Genomic DNA, 18247 nt, shown 5'->3' with positions numbered 1-18247 from the left:
TCCCTGACAATAGAGTCACCGAAAATGGAAATATCTGTTCATAATATTGATAACAGCAACCGTAACCACCTGCTTTATTTAATTGCTTCCAAATGAAGATAGTACACGCAACAGGAAGCGAATCTAATGTGGAATTGCAGGAGTGAATAAAAATGAGAGAACACTTACATCGTACACTTTGATAATATGTAGTGTTGTGGATGAATATGATATTCTGATTTCGAACAGTTTTCAAAGTGGTTGAAAAATATTACTTTTACTAGTTTTCGACAAATTTTTAAATCAATAAATGGTGGCATACATGTTCTGAAAAACCTTTTACATAAAGACACATGAAAAAGTATCTGAAAGTTATTTATTTATTACTAGATTCGAAAAATCTACAGAACCACATTTTAGCCGTGGTTCTTTTCAAAACATAACATAAGATTTATTACATAAAAAGAATCTTTTTCTCTTTGAATCTTTTTAATCAGTGCGTAAGTAACACACTGAACACTGGTTGTTAAAAGTGCTGAAAGTAACCGGTTGAAAACCTAGGCCTTTTATTATTTTATCGACATCCTTCAGGTGTTTATTAGGCAGTTTTTCTTTTCTTGAAAAAATTCCAAAGTTCCCTAAAAGATAAAAATAACCATAAATAAAAGAAGTAATGGGGTATGTTACAAAGAGTAACACGTATGAAATTTATTCTTTGATGTAATATAGTTTGAGTCTTGTTGGTTCCAGAATAATTTCCATTTTGTAAGAAAGTCGTTTTCCTACATCTTCGTTGTGGTCAGCGTATAGAACTGAGAGGTTTTTTGATGCTGGAACATTCTCAGCTTTAGCAGTTTCGTTTTCTTTGATCCCGGCATGAGCTGGGACCCCCACCCCACTTTCATTCCGGCGGCTACTGTTGATTCCATAGACTCCTATGGTTATACAGGAGGGGTGCCCTGCCTGATTTGGTTGAGAGGAATGTGGGTTCAAGTTTCAAATTGTACGACAGTGATAACTCTTGCCATCGCTCAGTGCCTCATACTTAAAAATAGCCTCCAATTTTTCTCTCTTCCATTTCCGGTGGCTTACTTCCGGTTCCCATACAAGCCTATGGCATCTGTTGGCGGGCAGAGTGTGCCATCTGTAGGGCTTCGCACAGATGGGGACGTCTCTCTCAACATGTGAGAATCAGGGCCGGATTTAAACTTGTTGTGGCCCTAAGCCACAACAAGTTTAAATCCGGCCCTGATTCTCATAAGCCAGCTGTCATAAGCCAGTTGCCATGCTACTACAAATCTGGCAGACAAGATAGGAGGAGACGGACAAGGGCCTGATAACTAAGAAATTCATCCCGGATGTCAAACTAGTTTATCCAAAGTCGCCGCCTTGGTTCTCTCCTGGCCTCTACTGTACATATATTATAACTGGACACGGCTCTATAAATCATAAGTTGACTACCTTGGGAATCATCAATAACCCCTACTGTACATGTGGAGAAATTGAAGATTGGGACCATCTTCTTTATAACTGCCCAATTTATAACAATCTTCGAGGAACACTGTACACCAGGCTACAACACATACCTCAAGGACAGGAGCACCTGCTAATTTCTGAAGAACAATATTATAAATCATTAACGGAGTACGCACAGAACCTCTTTCCTAGGCGCAGGACTCTACAACCAACTCAAGCCAGGGTTAGAAACCTGTAAAGGACTTACTCAAACTTGAAATAAAAAAATCTGTACTTGACTGTTTTACAAGCATCGACTTGCTAACTCTGGAACATCCAAAGTAGGATTACCTGCTAACTTTCCATATGGTTTGGTAGGCTCCAGTGGTCTTGACCACTCCACCGCAAAATATAAGTCACACTCAGCACTCTCGCTGAGTGGTTTTTCTACCCTTCTGGAGTTATCCCCTCCCCCTTTTCTTCTGGTGGTGCATATGCTCCACTGTCAATTTACGGGATGCCCTTACCTACATCCCCTTACTCTTACTTTCATCCCCCATCTTCTTCCGTACACCCTGTACTGCCGCACTCTACCTTATTTTTTATTTATTTTATTTTACTATTTTATTTATTTATTATTATTGTTTTTTTATTTTTTTATTATTATTTATTATTATTATCGGTTTTTTTTATTATTATATATATATATTTTTTTAATTTTAGTTATTTTTTTAATTTATTTATTATTATTTTTTAAAATTTTATTTATTTTTTTATGTTATTTATTTTTTTTATTTTATTTATTTTTTTATATATATATATTTTATATATATTTTTTTTATTATATTTATTATTTTTTTTATTATATTTATTATTTTTTTTTATTATATTTATTATTTTTTTTATTATATTTATTATTTTTTTATTATTATTATTTTTTTAATTAGTCTCCGTTCAGGAAGCTCAGGCGACGCTGACGGAGACCTGCCAGAGAATAATGGGCAGCCCGGCTACTTCCTGGTGGTGTGTGCGGGCAACATGGGGTTCCACCAGGGGCCCTGCGGCCAAATGCCAGGACACACAACAGAACCCAACACAAAACTACACATTCAACACACTACACTTTTTCTGGCATTTACAGTGTTCTGTATTTCTTCACAGTGTACATATGGCGCAGATGTGGGAAACCACAGGTGGCGCCCGACCCTAACACTATGCACACTATGTGGCCCTAAGCCACAACAAGTTTAAATCCGTTTAAATCAACAAGTTTAAAAACAAGATTTTTTTAAAGATGAAGCGAGGCCTCTTGTAATATGAAACCCTAAGCTGTAGCTTGTTTAGCTTATATGTAAATCCGGCCCTGGTGAGAATCTCCATATTTGACTTTTGGTGTATTGTAGAGTTATTGATGTATTTACAGAGTACATATACTTTGTATTGATAATGTTGGTCCATAAGATGGTCTAAAGTAATCATTATTAAAAGTAGTTGCACTGTAAATATGTTCCACTCATTGGAAATCTATGTAAAGTGGTCACACGTGATCACTTTAAATCCTGTGCTACATTTAATTGCATATAAATGCAGAGTATGTCGAATGCATTTTAAATTGATAATTATACAACTTTGGGTACATAAAATCTTAAAATATTTCATCATTAACGTATTTTTCATTCTTGCTTGCAGCGTAATTATTATGATTATTATTATTATTATTATTAGCCATATAGCGCAAGGAAGTCTGGGACTTTTGCTGTCCCAGCCAAAAAAAAAAAAAAAAAATTCTGATAACCCATAGAGATAGAGAGAGAGAGAGTCGGTCAGAAGTAGAAGGGAATCACCAAGAGAGAGAAAGAAAAATCATGATATCCAGCTCCGGACCCTGGGTGTGTCAAGCCCATACTCACGAGATAGGGGCCCCTGGGGTTCAACTTCTCCGGAAAATTTGTGTTCAACGTCATATACATTTCTTCCCTTGTTTTTCAACAACTGTTTCTCACATTACAAATTGTAATGAGAGAAACAGTTGTTAAAATTATTATTTATTTAAATAAATAATAATTTCAACAACTATTGAAATTGTTTAATTTCAATAGTTGTTGAAATATTTATTTATTATTTAAAATAAATGATTTAAAATAATTAAATTATTTATTTTAAATATTATTTAAAATATTATTATGATGTGGGGATGCAGCATAAGCCTCAGGCTTCTTTGCACCATATGGCTAATAATAATAATAATAATAAAATTCTGAACCAACAGACTTTTAAGATAAGTTGACGCTTTGAGACAAATTTAGAGGTAAACTGCAGAAACCAAAAATATACGCCATTTTAAAATGTAATGAAGCTGATCCGGTAGTCGTGAAATACCTGCATAGGTTCCATCAGATAATTCATTGCAGAAAAATATCAGCATATCGTTACCGTCTAAGTCCAACACTAGCAGATTTGTCACGCCACCTGTTAAAAATAATACAACATGATATTAACAAAATACCTTATATTTAATGGAATTGAACACAGTTATGCAAATTTTATATAGCACGAAGACTTTTAGAATATAGCATATTAACACCAGCAATTTCACTCATGATTTACTTATGATTAACAACCGAAATTTTTGAGAGAAAAAAAATTAACTCTCTTGTAAAGTTACTACATCAAAAAAGTCTATCGAAGGAAATTTGCCGTTAATATCAACAGGATCTTTTCAAATAGTTGTTCGACTACATGAAAAGAAATGTTGGTGCTATTCATTTTGCACCCCTGAGAGCTGGTACACCCTGGATGATGTCACTTCCAGACGGTTAGTTTTGTCACATCAAACATTTTGAATGTCTAAGACCAATAAAAATTTCAAAAATAAATTTTTGAATTGTTGTGTTGTTGTTTCTGGCCTCTTTGTCACCAGGCAGGCGATCACCTGGAAAGCCTGCCCAATGTCCGTCTGCACCACGGGGAGGTGGGCCACAACTACGCATGTAATGTGGCAGAACTCTGGTTTGAAATTAGTTCTGGGAAAAGAGAAATATCATAGCAAGTGTTCTATCTTAGGCACGTCCTGTCAGGTAAGTAGGTCCATTTTGTAATATAACCATGATAGGTGCGCTGAATATTAAGTATTTGTTTCAATAGAGTTCAAGAGCGTAATCAAGTATCAGCATAAGTTTTTTATTTTCTTCTCCTCTTCTCCATTGTTTGAAGTTTAGGATACATTTCTAGATAAATGCAAAAAGCCTATTGTACAGTTAACATTCACGTAAGGTAGTGGTCGGAGGTTTAAGAGTTTGTTGTAGATGGCGTAGGTGTATTTGCAAGCGGTCCGACAGTTGAAGAAGAAGCAGAAGATGGAGCAGCCAAAATAGTCAATGATTGTTCAGATTACGAACCTATGGGGGCATAAATTCAAATTAAGAAAGGACAGATGTAGAATAGATGTGCGGAAATTTGCCTTTAGCCAGCGGGTGGTTCATTTCTGGAACAAACTTCCATCTGTCGTTGTGGAAATTGATAGCTTAAATAAATTTAAGGAGGAACTGGACAGGCATTTGGAGGGAATGGTGTGATTTTTTTTTTTTTTTTTTTTGGCTGATGCTGCATAAGCTCATACACTTGCTTTCTTGCATCACATGCCACTGCTACTACTACTACTACTACTACTACTATTGACTATTTTGGGCTAACCGCGTGCTAGCATATTTCCGTCTACATGCTATTCAAGACATGCATGCCATTAGTTCGCCATCAGTTGTTTCTAGGATCTTCTGTCAGTGAACCAGAAGCAGGTAGTCAATGGCTGCTGAGCGCTATTTCGGATTACTGCTAGTTTTGTCCTGCAGCCAATGAAATTGACTCCCATACATACCAGGTGGAAAAGTACTGAGTTCGAGTCCCATCAATTACGAGGAATTTTTATCGGCCTTTTTGACAATGTGGCCGAATTAATCGGTCTCAAGAAAGGATATCATGGCTATTTTCTGCTTGAAATCAGGGTTTTCTCCAGCAATCAGAAAATCGACCAGAGAACACGTGCAATTTTCAGACAACTTACACAGAACAATATGCCCTTAGTCGCTAATGCTTTTAAAAACACTACTACAACAACAACTGAAAAGAAATTGATATAAAGGTTATTTTCGAACAGGAATGGAACAGCATTAGTTGGAAATCCATTCCATGCAGGACTCACTGTTCGTCGGTAGGATAGTGTAGTGTGGCGTCAGATGGCTTTATTTCGGATTAAACGGAAGTTAACATGGATAGATTTTAATCCTGTCACGCATAAGAAAATATTAGAACGATTACGGGAAATAATAAAGTGACTATGTGTTCCCAAGCCTATTTGCATGTTGTGTGGGATGAAAAACCATGGAAAATTCAAGGGGAAGTCCTACTCGCTTCGCCTAATATCGACCTAACTTCAGCGGGATTCAGAAGCCTTTCGAAATTCCACCCGTCTATGAGGGATTTCGAATCTAGACCCTCATCTATACAATATAATGGTTTTGCCACTTTTCAAACGAGTAACAAATGAGTAAACCACTATACGGTACCAGTGGTTATGCTTCGACTGCGAGTTGCAGGAGAAATAATATAACATAGTTGGATTTTAATTTGGTATAATAATTTTTCGATTGGGAAAATATGCAATCCTGAGTTGACAAGGAATAATAGTGGTCTCATCAAATTTAGGCATACGATTATTCTGCCTTTATATATATACATAAGTATTTATGACTAAAATGACTTTACTTACCACCTTCAAGTTGCCCATTAATTCGTCCTGGTTCATCCTCATCGGGGATAAGGGTTACATTGACGGTTCTGATGTCACTACATCTTTGATTGCAAAGAAATCAGAGAATTAGACACACGAAACATCAAGTACACGTTATGCTAGACCAGCATTCACAACTAAATATTAAAAAAATATTTGTATATGAGCTGATACCACGTTATCAACTCATTTACAAATTCAGTTTATAAGGATTGATCAAATGAAACAAAAATAGTGAACCAGTATCCGTATTAGTATGGCTAATACGGTTACTGATTCATTCAGCGTTTGCCATAAAAAAATAGATAAATAAAACAAAATAAACTTCCAATCGCTCATACTTTTCCAGCATCAAAACATTGATTATGCAGTTCCGCTGTGCACTTTACAAAACTCTCCACCTCTGCCGTTGGAAAGTAATTTATTCCAGTGATCTACAACATGCTACCCGAAGGTAATTTCATAAGACCCCGTCTTCTTTTATTCCCTGACATATTATATTTTTGGCTCCTGGTTCTTTTCTCTTCTACCAGTGAAAGTATATCTCCTTGCGTTCATTTTACTGACCCTCATCAGAACCTTATATGCCTCAATTATGTCCCTCCCTCTAATAATTGAAAAACTTTTAAAGTTTCTTCTTTACTCCCTCGTCAATATCATAAATTGTGGAGGATATATTAAAAGGAAAAACTAGATCGCTTTCACTGGGAAGTGCTCAAACATTCTCTTGACATTCCGGATCTTTCTGTGATTACCATATCTATAATCATTCGAAAGATTCTGAAAGGTTTGCATCTCAGAAGTTTGCTGAGGTGTTCGCAACACTTCGATTTTGTGATGTTGTTTCCTTTGGATCATCCGATTGGATGCCGAAGTTAAATATACGTTGAAGGATTCTTCTGTCAACAACTAAATTTTTCTATTTGTTCTATTGTCATAGCATCGGCGCATTGTGTTTGCAAAGTAGCGTATTCTATACGTCTTGTATGTTGGTTGAAAACCACGTTTTTTTTGTGTGTGTTGCCCTGTATTACTTTTAAAGAAATGGCATGGTAAAAAGGTTAATTTGTTGTACGCAGCCGAGTGGTTAACGAGATAGAGCAATGCTACACGCGTTTGAATTAACTGATTGGGTTACACTTGGCTGTTAAATGCCGTTAATGATTGTATAAGTGTCAAAGTGAAGTTTGTAAAATTTTCTGTACTTTGCTTTTGTGACAGCAGGATTTAACCTGTCGAATAACTGCAATACGCACAGCAAAACGAACTTCACTTTACCACTAGTTTTCATGATATTGCACTATATAAGCAAATGGGTTCCCTATAAGGTTAATCTACCCTTTAAGCGCTGCATCTGACAATGGAACACCTGTAAAATGCAACAGCTTAATTGCACCATATGGCTAATAATAATAATAATAATGATGATGAAACTGTAAACTGTTCTGGTCTTGGCTTGCAAAGTATAAACAAAAAGTTATTTATTTTATTTAACCAAACCATTTATAATTCTCGTTAAAAAAATTAGGCCCCCCCCACTTCAGCTTAACCTAATTTCAATAAAAAATTAGCTCATATTGTTTTAAAACTGGTATGAGAAACTTCATTGCGTCAAATGGTATCATTAACTGTAAACCAAATATCAACATAATATAAATTTCCATCTTCGCAAAAAAAAAACTAACTAAACAATTATCATTCAGCTTTCTGTAGAAGATGGTTCTATGGCGTGTAGGATACAAGACCGAGCAGCACACATTCTACATACACAGATCTATCCAAAAACGAAAAGGCTGTACTTACTCTTGATAGGAAATGAGCAGCACTGCTGGTTCACTCTCTGTGTTAAATTCATAAATGAAGCAAACAGGATTGTTCGATGTCAGTGTCTGAGTTGTTGCTGCGACATACCATTTTCCCTTAAGCTAAAAAGGAAAAGAAAGTATTAAAAATAAATAAAATACAAAATTCACCACAAGGTGAAAGATGTATCTCATACTTACACGATCTAAAGAGAAATGGTTGTCAGTTTCTATATCCGAACAAGTTCCATTTCTGACTTCCCAAGCATGACTTGCCGTGAGCAGCCAAAGAAGGAAAAGACCATGGAGCTGACCCAACATGTTGAAGGATTGGACAAACGGAATAACGCAAGTTCGTCAAAGCGAAAATGCTGAAGCAGTTGTCTGATACAGTTAATGGTAAACTCAATATATATGTACCATGGTGGAAGAGATTCACGTGAAGCTAATATAAATTAAATATGCCAATGTCACAATACGTGACGTCACCTATCCGGATGAAAGGACCAGATGGGTGACGTCGTAACTTGCAGAATACAGTATTGCTTAAAATACATGCTTTGTGCCCTTCACTACCTCTCCACTGTTATTTTCTTTCTTTTTTGCTTATAGTCGTAAACCATATCATTAATTGTATTCGTAAAGTAATCGAATTCTTCGTTATCTTGCACTATTTCGTAGTCAAGAATAGTAAAAGAATGAGAAGTGTAAGAAGGATTTCGTTTTATCTTCCACTATTTCGTAGTCAAGAATAGTAAAAGAATGAGGAGTGTAAGAAGGATTTCGTTTTCTCATTGATAGATTGGTTGACAAAATTAAAAAGTCGACTGAATTAATTATGATACCTCTGCATTTCTGCTGTTGTGAGTCACTTTTGTGATGGTTACCATAACGTAGGCGTATGAAAAACCTATCTAAAAAAAGTCTAAATCATTACAAAACAACTCTTTTAGCGTTGTCAATCCAAAAGCAAAAACTCAATACAGCAAATTCGAAAATCAATTCAATAGATTTTCATAATATGGAAGACACTTGTTTCATTGCTCTGGCCGCCAGTCTGTATGACCATATTTGTGTAAAATTTTCAGAAACGTTCTTCTGTTCATTTCTATTGAATTATTAATTAAAAAATAAATTAAATGTATTTAATTATTGCATAGTAATTTAATAACTCAAATGATAATTATTCAATTATTATCGAGAAGTCTGTAGCTACAAGATTTTATGATAATTGATTTAAATAATAATAATCGCACTATAATTTTAAAATGGACTATATTCAGTTATATCAAGCTTCTTTTTTTTTATTTTTTAATATTTAACTCCATTTCGCCTACAGCGAAGCATTGCCTATGGACTGGGTTACATTCCCCGTAATCCAATTTATCAGTGTAAGTGTGCATTAACTTTGAATTAGTTTTGGGAAATTATTTTATTGTATTATTATTATTATTATTATAAATCATTTAAATACTCTCATGATCCAAAACATCATGACCACCTACTTAATATCATGTTGAGCTGCCTTTCGCTATGATAACCGGTTGCACCCACAATGGCATCGACTTGACAAGACTGCGGAAGGTGTTCTCAAATATCCTGCACAAGAAGTTCTGGATTTCGGCAACAGAGGTACGCACTGGTGAATGCTGCATTACACAAATGCTGATGGCATTTGTGTAATGCAGCATTCACCAGTGTTCATTAAAATATCCTAAACCATGATACTATCAGTGCTGACCTGTATTCTTTGTCCAACTGTGCAGTCTGATTGCAGATGTTCACCGGCTCATCGAATACGCACCCGAATATCGGCATGGAGTGGAACCATGATTCATCAGGCCATGCGACTCTTTTCCAGTCATCCGATGTCCAGGAACGGTGCTCTCTGTCCACTGCAGGTGGAGGTGTCGATGATTATCGGTCAACATAGGCACATGTACAGGTTGCCTACTGCAAGAGCGTCCACTGGATGGTGTGCTCAGAAATGTTTCTCGGTGCGCCCTGATTTTAGTCTTCCATTGAAGGATTGTGAGCCATCTGCTGTTCCAGAGAGCATATTCCAACTGCTGCTTACTTCGACTGTTAAGCAGTGGTGGTCTCCCCATTCTGGCACATTTGGAGTTTGCATGTCCCTTTTCAGCAACAGCAAGCATTGCCAGCTGTTGCTGCCCCCTACCTAGCTCCGCAAATCATTTCCCATTCAAACTCCGTCAGGTCTTTCTTTCCCTTTCCCCATTGAATGGCTTTGTACTGACAGGCATTACTCGTTCCATCGCTATATATGTTGACCAGTCGGTAACATCACTCATAGGTGCTGTGGGGTACATCCACGCGTTGGACAAGATTTTGCAGTTCCAGGAAACGCTGTTTTTTATAAATATTTAGCCGTTTTATTGGCTTAATTGTCACATTAATTTATTTTATAGAAGTAGCTTTATAGTTCTAGTCACGCTCCTTGGTTGAATTTGAATTTGGATAACGATTTTGAAAGTTGATACTTAAGTGCCCATAGATTTTACCGTTTGTAACTTGCCGCCATTGTTATAGTATATTAGATCAATACGGAATAGCGTAACTTATATCCCGAACTTGGTAGCGTAAGGTTTAAAGTAAAACTAGATAGCGCAATACATAGCACTGTCTCAGAAACCTGTCAGCTTAGTACAGTATTATCAATTAATCAGTAAAATGTATTAATCTTATTAAAATTCATTGTTAATTAAATTGTACTTGAATCATGACCCAGACTAGAGCAGCAAGGCAACGACCATAAAGCAGCTGCAGTGCTGCTTGGGGGAGAACAGAAGGGGGGTGATTCTCCAACGATCACAGTCAAAAAAATGCGCGAAATGTGAAATTTTTGCAGACTATCTTGAGCAGCGCATGATCTAGCCAAGGACGATGTCTTTGTGTGTGTTAGGTGCAGAGAGTGTGAAGAAATTAGGTGTCAACTCTGCATTCTGATGGGCATCTATGAGATTTTGAAGTGTAGAGTAGATGTCTTCAAAGAAATTAATATGAGGGCCCATCAAGCTCTCAGCAGCCCAGCTCAATGCCAGAGCTCACCCCTGTGCATTAGGCAACAGAGCTGCAATCTCCAAGGCAGAATGCACTAGTTCCAAAGGAGCTAGTTATTGTCTATTGTCAGGGAGATGGGGAATTTATATTATGCAAAAAGGATAGGTGGAACAGGACCAGGGTATGTCTGACAGGGGCAAAAGTTGATTACATTGTAGAACAGATATCATCTTTTAAGGGTATAAAAGGTGATATTGTTGTACACTTTGGCACAAATGAATTTAAGAGTAAGAGATCTGTAGATTTACTTAACAAGTACAAGTCAATGTTGAAAAAAGTCACGCCTTAAGGTTAAATTTGAAAGTGTCTGCAATTCTGCCCAAACACGATAGGAGGGAATATATGATGAGAGCCTTGGCAATCAATTTGGCCCTGGAGAGATTGTGCAAGGCTCGGGGTAGAATTTTTTTCAGAGTGGTCTGTACTTGCTAACAGGAGAGACTGCTTCTACAGGGATGGGATACACTTAAATAGAAAGGGTGCAAGAATATTTGCTGATGCTATGAGGCAATGTTAGGTGGGTTAGAAAACTGCTAGCTTGGGGGGGGGATGCAAATCGGGTTAAGCAATTTGCTGACATATCCTTGATTCTTTGAGAAACTGAGTTGTCAGAAAGGGGCACAGAGTTAATGTTTTAAAGAAATTTCTTATCAGTCGCACACTCTATCAAATATTTTGCACGTGGTTTTATCAAATCTGCAATTGTATGAACTTCACCTGCCCTTGCAATATGGTAACTAACACAATATGAAGCAATAAGAGCACCTTTGTTGTCCTGATGGACAAATGAATGAAATGTAGCTTTTCTTGCATTTAATTGCAAACACTTTCTTTTGAAATACTTGAAAGTTCGATTTTTTAATTAGGAGTGTATGGTTTCTAGATGCCATTTTAACTTTGCTGGATGCTAACTACTGTTACTCAACACTGTTCCACATTCAACACACAACCCACTAGGTTCATTTTCATCACCTGTCCATGTAAAACCATATTCAATAAAACTTTCATCATACTTTCTTTTCCTTCTTTTTTTGGTATTTCTTGCATCATCCTGTATTGAAGTGTTTGCACATGACAATAAACTGATAAATTCGAATTAAGCCTAGGCCTGGAAAGATTTTTACTCATATCAGATTTATTACTGATATTCAGCCAGTTATTCGTTATAAGGGTGACAACGTATTATTAATTTGTCTAAAAACTCTTATATCTTTGGTACTTCAAAAGTATTTTCACAGACACAAAAGAATATGTGACCAATATTTATATGAAAATTAGCAATAAATACACCAATAAGTCTTTATTTTAACATTAAAAGAGTATGAAATCCTTTAAAAATGATGTTTTGTTCAAGGTCATGTGTACCAAGCACACACATGACAGACCAAGATCACTCAGAAAATGCCAAATTTTCTGAGTGATCTTGGATTAAAATGACTGTATGATGCTACCGGGACTGCAGTGGTATTTCAACACAGTGGTTAAAATCAAGAAAAACTTCAGATGCATTACATGTATTTGGTTTGAATCACAGAAAGAGGGACACTCAGTGAAGACTGAGGATCAAAGTATTCAACCTTATGACTTGGGTTTATTATACAGAGTTTTGCCTAAGTTGCTAATATCTTTTTGAACTTTATAGCAGCAACTTAAAAATATAATAATATAATTATAATATATTTATATTATATTATAAAAATGAAATTATTATATAATAATAATGTATAAAATATGAATTGTTATAATTTAATAAAACCCAACTTTGCACATGCTATTTGTGTTCATAAATAATGTGTATGAATTTTTATTTAATTTCAAGTATTGCATTAAAATACACGTACAATCCTATAGCACTATACTAAGTACAGAAAACGTGGCCCAAATGTGGGGTACATATAACTGTTCTTATATATTTATAAGCATAAACATAACTGTTTATGCTTATAAACAGAAGTTTTACATCCATTTACTGCTTGAATATTCACTTAGGCAAAATACACCATTCACTGTTTCACATGCATTTGCTGAAGCAGCTACCTACTATATGATGTGAAGTCAATCAAGTAAGTTTTGAAACAGCTATCCTAGCATGGTCTAAAATTTTTAAACCAATAGCATATTCCTCCACTCTTTCTACACAATTCTACATCCTTCCTAAAATGAGGCCTCCAGACCTGTACGCAGTACTCAAGGTGTGGCCTGACCATTGCCTTATACAAGGGGATAATTACCTTCTTATACCTGCTAGCAAAATTCCTGTATATCATTGACAAGACCCTATGACCTGCTCTGGCGGCCTGTCTGCACTGCTCAGAAAACTTCACATCTGATTGCACAATTACACCCAGATATTTTTCATTCTCTACCACACAGTTGGTATGCTACTCTAGGGTTACTGCTACCCATATGCAGTACTTTACATTTCTCAATTTTAAACTTCAGTTGCCATCTCTCAGCCCATCTGCTCAACTTTTCTAGATCCTGTTGCAGTAGTGTACTGTCATTACTATTATTAAAAACATTGCCAACCTTTGCATAGTCTGCAAACTTGGACATTAACCATAATATACTTTCGTCAATATCATTGATAAATACAGAAAACATCAATAGGCCCAACACTGAACCCTGGGGAACTCCACTAAAAACATAGTCCACGAAGAGCTGTGTTCATTGATTACCACTCTCTGTCTTCTCCTACTCAACCAATCCTTTAATCATAGCAGCAACTTGCCCTTAATGCCATACTGCTCTAATTTGAACAGTAGTGTTCCATGTGCAACAGTATCAAAAGCTTTCCTAAAATCCAAATATATGATATCAAAATTATTTTTTGCATCCAGTTCCTTTCTGACCACATCACAGTATCCATCATATTGGTCAGACAAGACTTCCCCTTTACAAACCCATGCTGGTCTGAACTATAACTGCAGTCTTGTCTAGATGACCCAGCAGTGCTACTTTAACCAGTGACTCCATTATTTTCCTCAGAATGGAAGCTAAACTAACAGGTCTGTAATTACTCGTGTCACCCTTTGATCCTCCTTTGTGAATTGGGGACACATTTGCATACCTCCAGTTCATGGGGAACTCCCCTCAGTTCAAGGAAGCTCTCATAATGATGGCTAAGGGTTTGCTTACCTCCTTTGCTGCCTCCTTTAATATAATTGGATAGATCCCATCCACCCCAGGTGCCTTTCTTATGTTCAGCTTCACAATTTCTTTTCCACTTTGCTCTGTTATTAAAAAATCAATTAGCTCCCTGCTAAAGTTTAATAAACTTCTGGCCTCGACTTCCCTACAGAATTCCTCATGTGTGAATATAGATGCAAAATACTCATTCAGTTTGTCGGCTACTCCAGCAGGATCATCAACACTGAAACCATCGATATCAAGTGGACCAATCTGATTCATCCCCTTCCTTCTAGAGTTTATATATGTAAAGAAGTCTTTGCTGTTGTCCCTCTGTGCATTCTTTGCCAAATATTTTTCATAACCTGCCTTCACTTGCATAACCTCCTTTGTGACGTGATTACAGACTAGTTTATATCTATCATAGTCTTCTGGGTCACCTGATAATTTATATGTATCCCATGCATTTTTATTCTCTGCCAAGAGTCTTATTAGTTTATGTGACATCCATTTAGGCCTAAACTTTGAACAGTATTTCTTTGTTGGAACATAAAGCCTAGTAGCTTCCAAGATTACTTTCTTGAATGTTTCCCATTTAGAATTTTCTGTTGCTAACATCGTCTGAGACAACCTAACTCTCTAACTCACCTTTAAGAAAGCAAAAACCCTTCCCTTTAACCCTGATGGTAGTTACTTCTTTGAGTAAATCCCATGTCAGCACACTGTGGTCACTGCCACCTAGTGGTTCCTTTTTTCTGCAGATTCGTAATGCATGAAGAATTCGTAATACATGAAGAATGCTTGATCTGCTGATAATCAGATCAAGAACATTTCCCCCTCTGGTTGCCTCTCAAACATGCTGCTGTAGAAAACAGTCGTCCAGTAACTCCACAAAAGACTTGCTGGTGTGCGAGTGACCAATCTACAAGTTCCAGTCAATATGTTGGAAGTTAAAATTCCTTGTTATAAGACGATCTAATTTACTGGCCCACTCTGTTTCCCTGTACATTTATTCATTGTACTCATCAGAGTCATTAGACCTATGACACCTAACTACTTTCAATTTTGCTTTCCCAGTGCTTATGTCACACCAAAATGACTCAACATTGCACCGATCACCCATGTCAGCTGGACGCACTTAGATTTTACGTATTTCTTAGCTAACAGCATAACCCTTCCTATTTTGTCTGTCCTTTCTGTACACATTGTACTCCCCAAATTCCAATTCTGCATTCCTTATATCTGTGTGACACCATGTTTCTGATACCCCAACAATATCTGCCTTTGATGTCTTGACTGGCAATGCAAATTCATCAAATTTGTCTACTAAATTCCTACATGCACTTAGTTACCCTAACACGGCCCATGTATTTACTTGTTCCATGATGACTCCCAGCAGTCCTTGAAATCCCCAGCACCTTGCTTTCTAGGCTGCTGCTCATTCCAATAGAAGGTGCAAGAATCACTTTCACCTCTGCCTGCAGCTACTGTTAATATATTAGTCTGTGAATTCCCCAAAGCTAGCAGTTTTCTGACCCACCTAACACTGCATTGATAGCATCAGCAAATATTCTTGTACTCTTTCTATTTAAGTGTATCTCATCCCTGTACAAGCAGTCTCTCCTGTTAACAAGCACAGACCATGCTGAGAAAAATTCTATTCCATGAGCCTTGCACAATCTCTCCAGGGCAGAATTGATTGACAAAGCTCTCATCATATACTTCCTCCTATCATGTTTAGGCAGAATTGTAGACACTTTCAAATTTAACCCTAACTTTTGTGACTTGTTTCAACATTGACTGTACTTGTTAAGTAATTCTGCAGGTCTCCTACGCTTCATGTCATTAGTGCCAAACTGTATAAAGATATCACCTTCTGTGCCTTAAAAGATGATATCTGCTCTACAACATCATCAACTCTTGCCCCTGGCAGACATATCCTGTTCCACCTATCCTTTAGGGAAATGTAACTTTTCTTAGAAAAACATCCTTAGAGAAATGTAAATGATTAGTATAAAAACATGAACACATCATGTGGTATTAAACTGTCACACTCACTTTAAACTTTTTTAATTTGTAAGAGAAAAACATAAATCAAATCAGCTGTTAAGGTCTTTTGCATGCTATTCTGCTATTAAAAATAAGTACAGTATTCAAGATAATTTTTATCACCCATCTATCCATAAAAGTGCTCAACCAAAGGACCTATGAAAGAGAATTGTTTATGACCTACAGGGATGGTAGTTTAGCCCTGCATTAAAGATGTCATGTACTAACATTCTAAATAACTCTGCTGTACTTAGCTCTTGAATTCTGTGTTAAATGGCCCTTTACGTTCCATCACAATAATGCTCTAACATAAATGCAAAGGAAAAAATTCAAGTCAATAGAGGAGTTGGTCCACATATTATTAATTTCTTTAATAAACTCCATTTTTTCTTCTTTAACATTATTGATATCCAAATACTTTCTGAGCCCACTGTGTATAACAATCATTAACAAGTGAGAGCTATTATTCTATATATTATAAAAGTAAAAGATTAAATGGTCAGACTGGCCAAAAAGCAGTATCACAACCATCATAAGAATTCTACAAGTCTCCCCCTCTTGAATGCAGGTTTTATTATTATTATTATTATTAGCCATATGGTGCAAGGAAGTCTGAGGCTTTTGCTGCACCAGCCAAAAAAAAAAAATTTCTGAGTTACCCTCAGAGAGAGAGAACAAGTCAGAAGTAAACGAAAATCACCAAGAAGAGAAGAATGATGATATCCAGCTCAGGACCCTGGGTGTGCCAAGCCCATACTCACCATATGTGCAGTAGGTCAGGTCACAAACATTGATATATATATATATATCAATGTTTGTGGCCTGACCTACTGTATAAAACCTGCATTCAAGAGAGGGAGACTTGTAGAATTCTTATGATGGTTGTGATACTGCTTTTTGGCCAGTCTGACCATTTAATCAGACTGGCCAAAAAGTAGTATCACAACCATCACAATCATGTAAAAAACATACTGCAAAAGACAGTATGTTTTTTTACATACATTGCTTTACAAAAAAAGCAAAAAGAAAGCATTTTTCATATAAATATTTTCTCATTTAATTATCAAAAACTGAAAGAAGAAGCCCTTGCACAAATAGACTAGTTTTCCATTTTTAAAAATATGAATAGAATATGAAAATATGTCATCGGCTACAACCTATCCAGTCAAATTGATGTGCCCTCAAATACTACATGATTCAGTTCAACCAGAATCACATTATAACACCAAAAATTCTGAAAACAACAGTCAAGGGATGATAAGTCAACAGCCAGTGGTGGTATGTGCTAAATTAACTATTTCACTTGTTTACACCTATTCAGCTTCTCCAAATGACATAAGTTACTCTTCTCAGAAGATGTGGCAGGTTAGCAGAATTTATATACAGCAGTAAACAATACATGTGACTCCTTCCAGCCAGCCAGAATAACTGCACAATTTATAAATATGCCACAGCAAACCACTCCATTTATACTGTGCTAAATTTATGTAACTATAGGTGTAATTTTAATTGTATGCTTAATTATGTTTAATGTCTGTATAATTGGGCATTCACAGGCCAATTTATAAGTTGTGTGGGAAGAAAAATTGAGAATACCTATCACAGGGAATAATGATAGGCCCTCTGCCTGAGTTCAGTACTACAACTAACATGTGCCTGTGTGTATTCATGCATGCATAACCATGTGTTTTGTCATCCCATACACAAAATATATTGGAACTTATAACGTTCTAGTACCGTGTATGTGGGATGAAAGTTGAAAAGACAGAACTCACATTTGTTAACGCTGGACTTCTAAATTGTAATTTTCAGGAAATTCAACAAATGATGCTGAAACAACAGAAATAGATGGTATGGAGGAAGAAAAGTTAGTTTAGTGAATTTAGAGTAGAACTGTGAATGGACATTGACCAGTTGAAGCACGTGGTCTGGTAGCAAGAAGTTGAATTGTGGTGCTGCATGTAAT

The 18247-nt window shown here is 36.3% G+C and overlaps 1 protein-coding gene across 1 annotated transcript; it reads right to left on the bottom strand.

The window, feature by feature from the left end:
* Nucleotides 1–468: 468 nt before the first annotated feature.
* Nucleotides 469–8403, bottom strand: LOC150084247 (uncharacterized). Its single transcript, XM_090376163.1, has 5 exons — nt 8224–8403; nt 8024–8145; nt 6200–6282; nt 3814–3903; nt 469–617 (listed from the first exon to the last, which is right to left on the bottom strand). Exons 1-5 carry the CDS (start codon nt 8341–8343, stop codon nt 469–471), a joined length of 564 nt encoding a protein of 187 aa, XP_090232289.1. The 5' UTR covers nt 8344–8403.
* Nucleotides 8404–18247: the final 9844 nt, after the last annotated feature.

This window comes from Mastigoproctus giganteus, chromosome 6 (genome assembly GCF_048544385.1).
Source record: "Mastigoproctus giganteus isolate SK-2022 chromosome 6, ASM4854438v1, whole genome shotgun sequence".
In the NCBI taxonomy this organism is placed as follows: Eukaryota; Metazoa; Arthropoda; class Arachnida; order Uropygi; family Thelyphonidae; genus Mastigoproctus; species Mastigoproctus giganteus.
The sequence above is the reverse complement of the archived record's forward strand: the minus strand, read 5'-3'. Positions and strand labels throughout refer to the sequence as shown.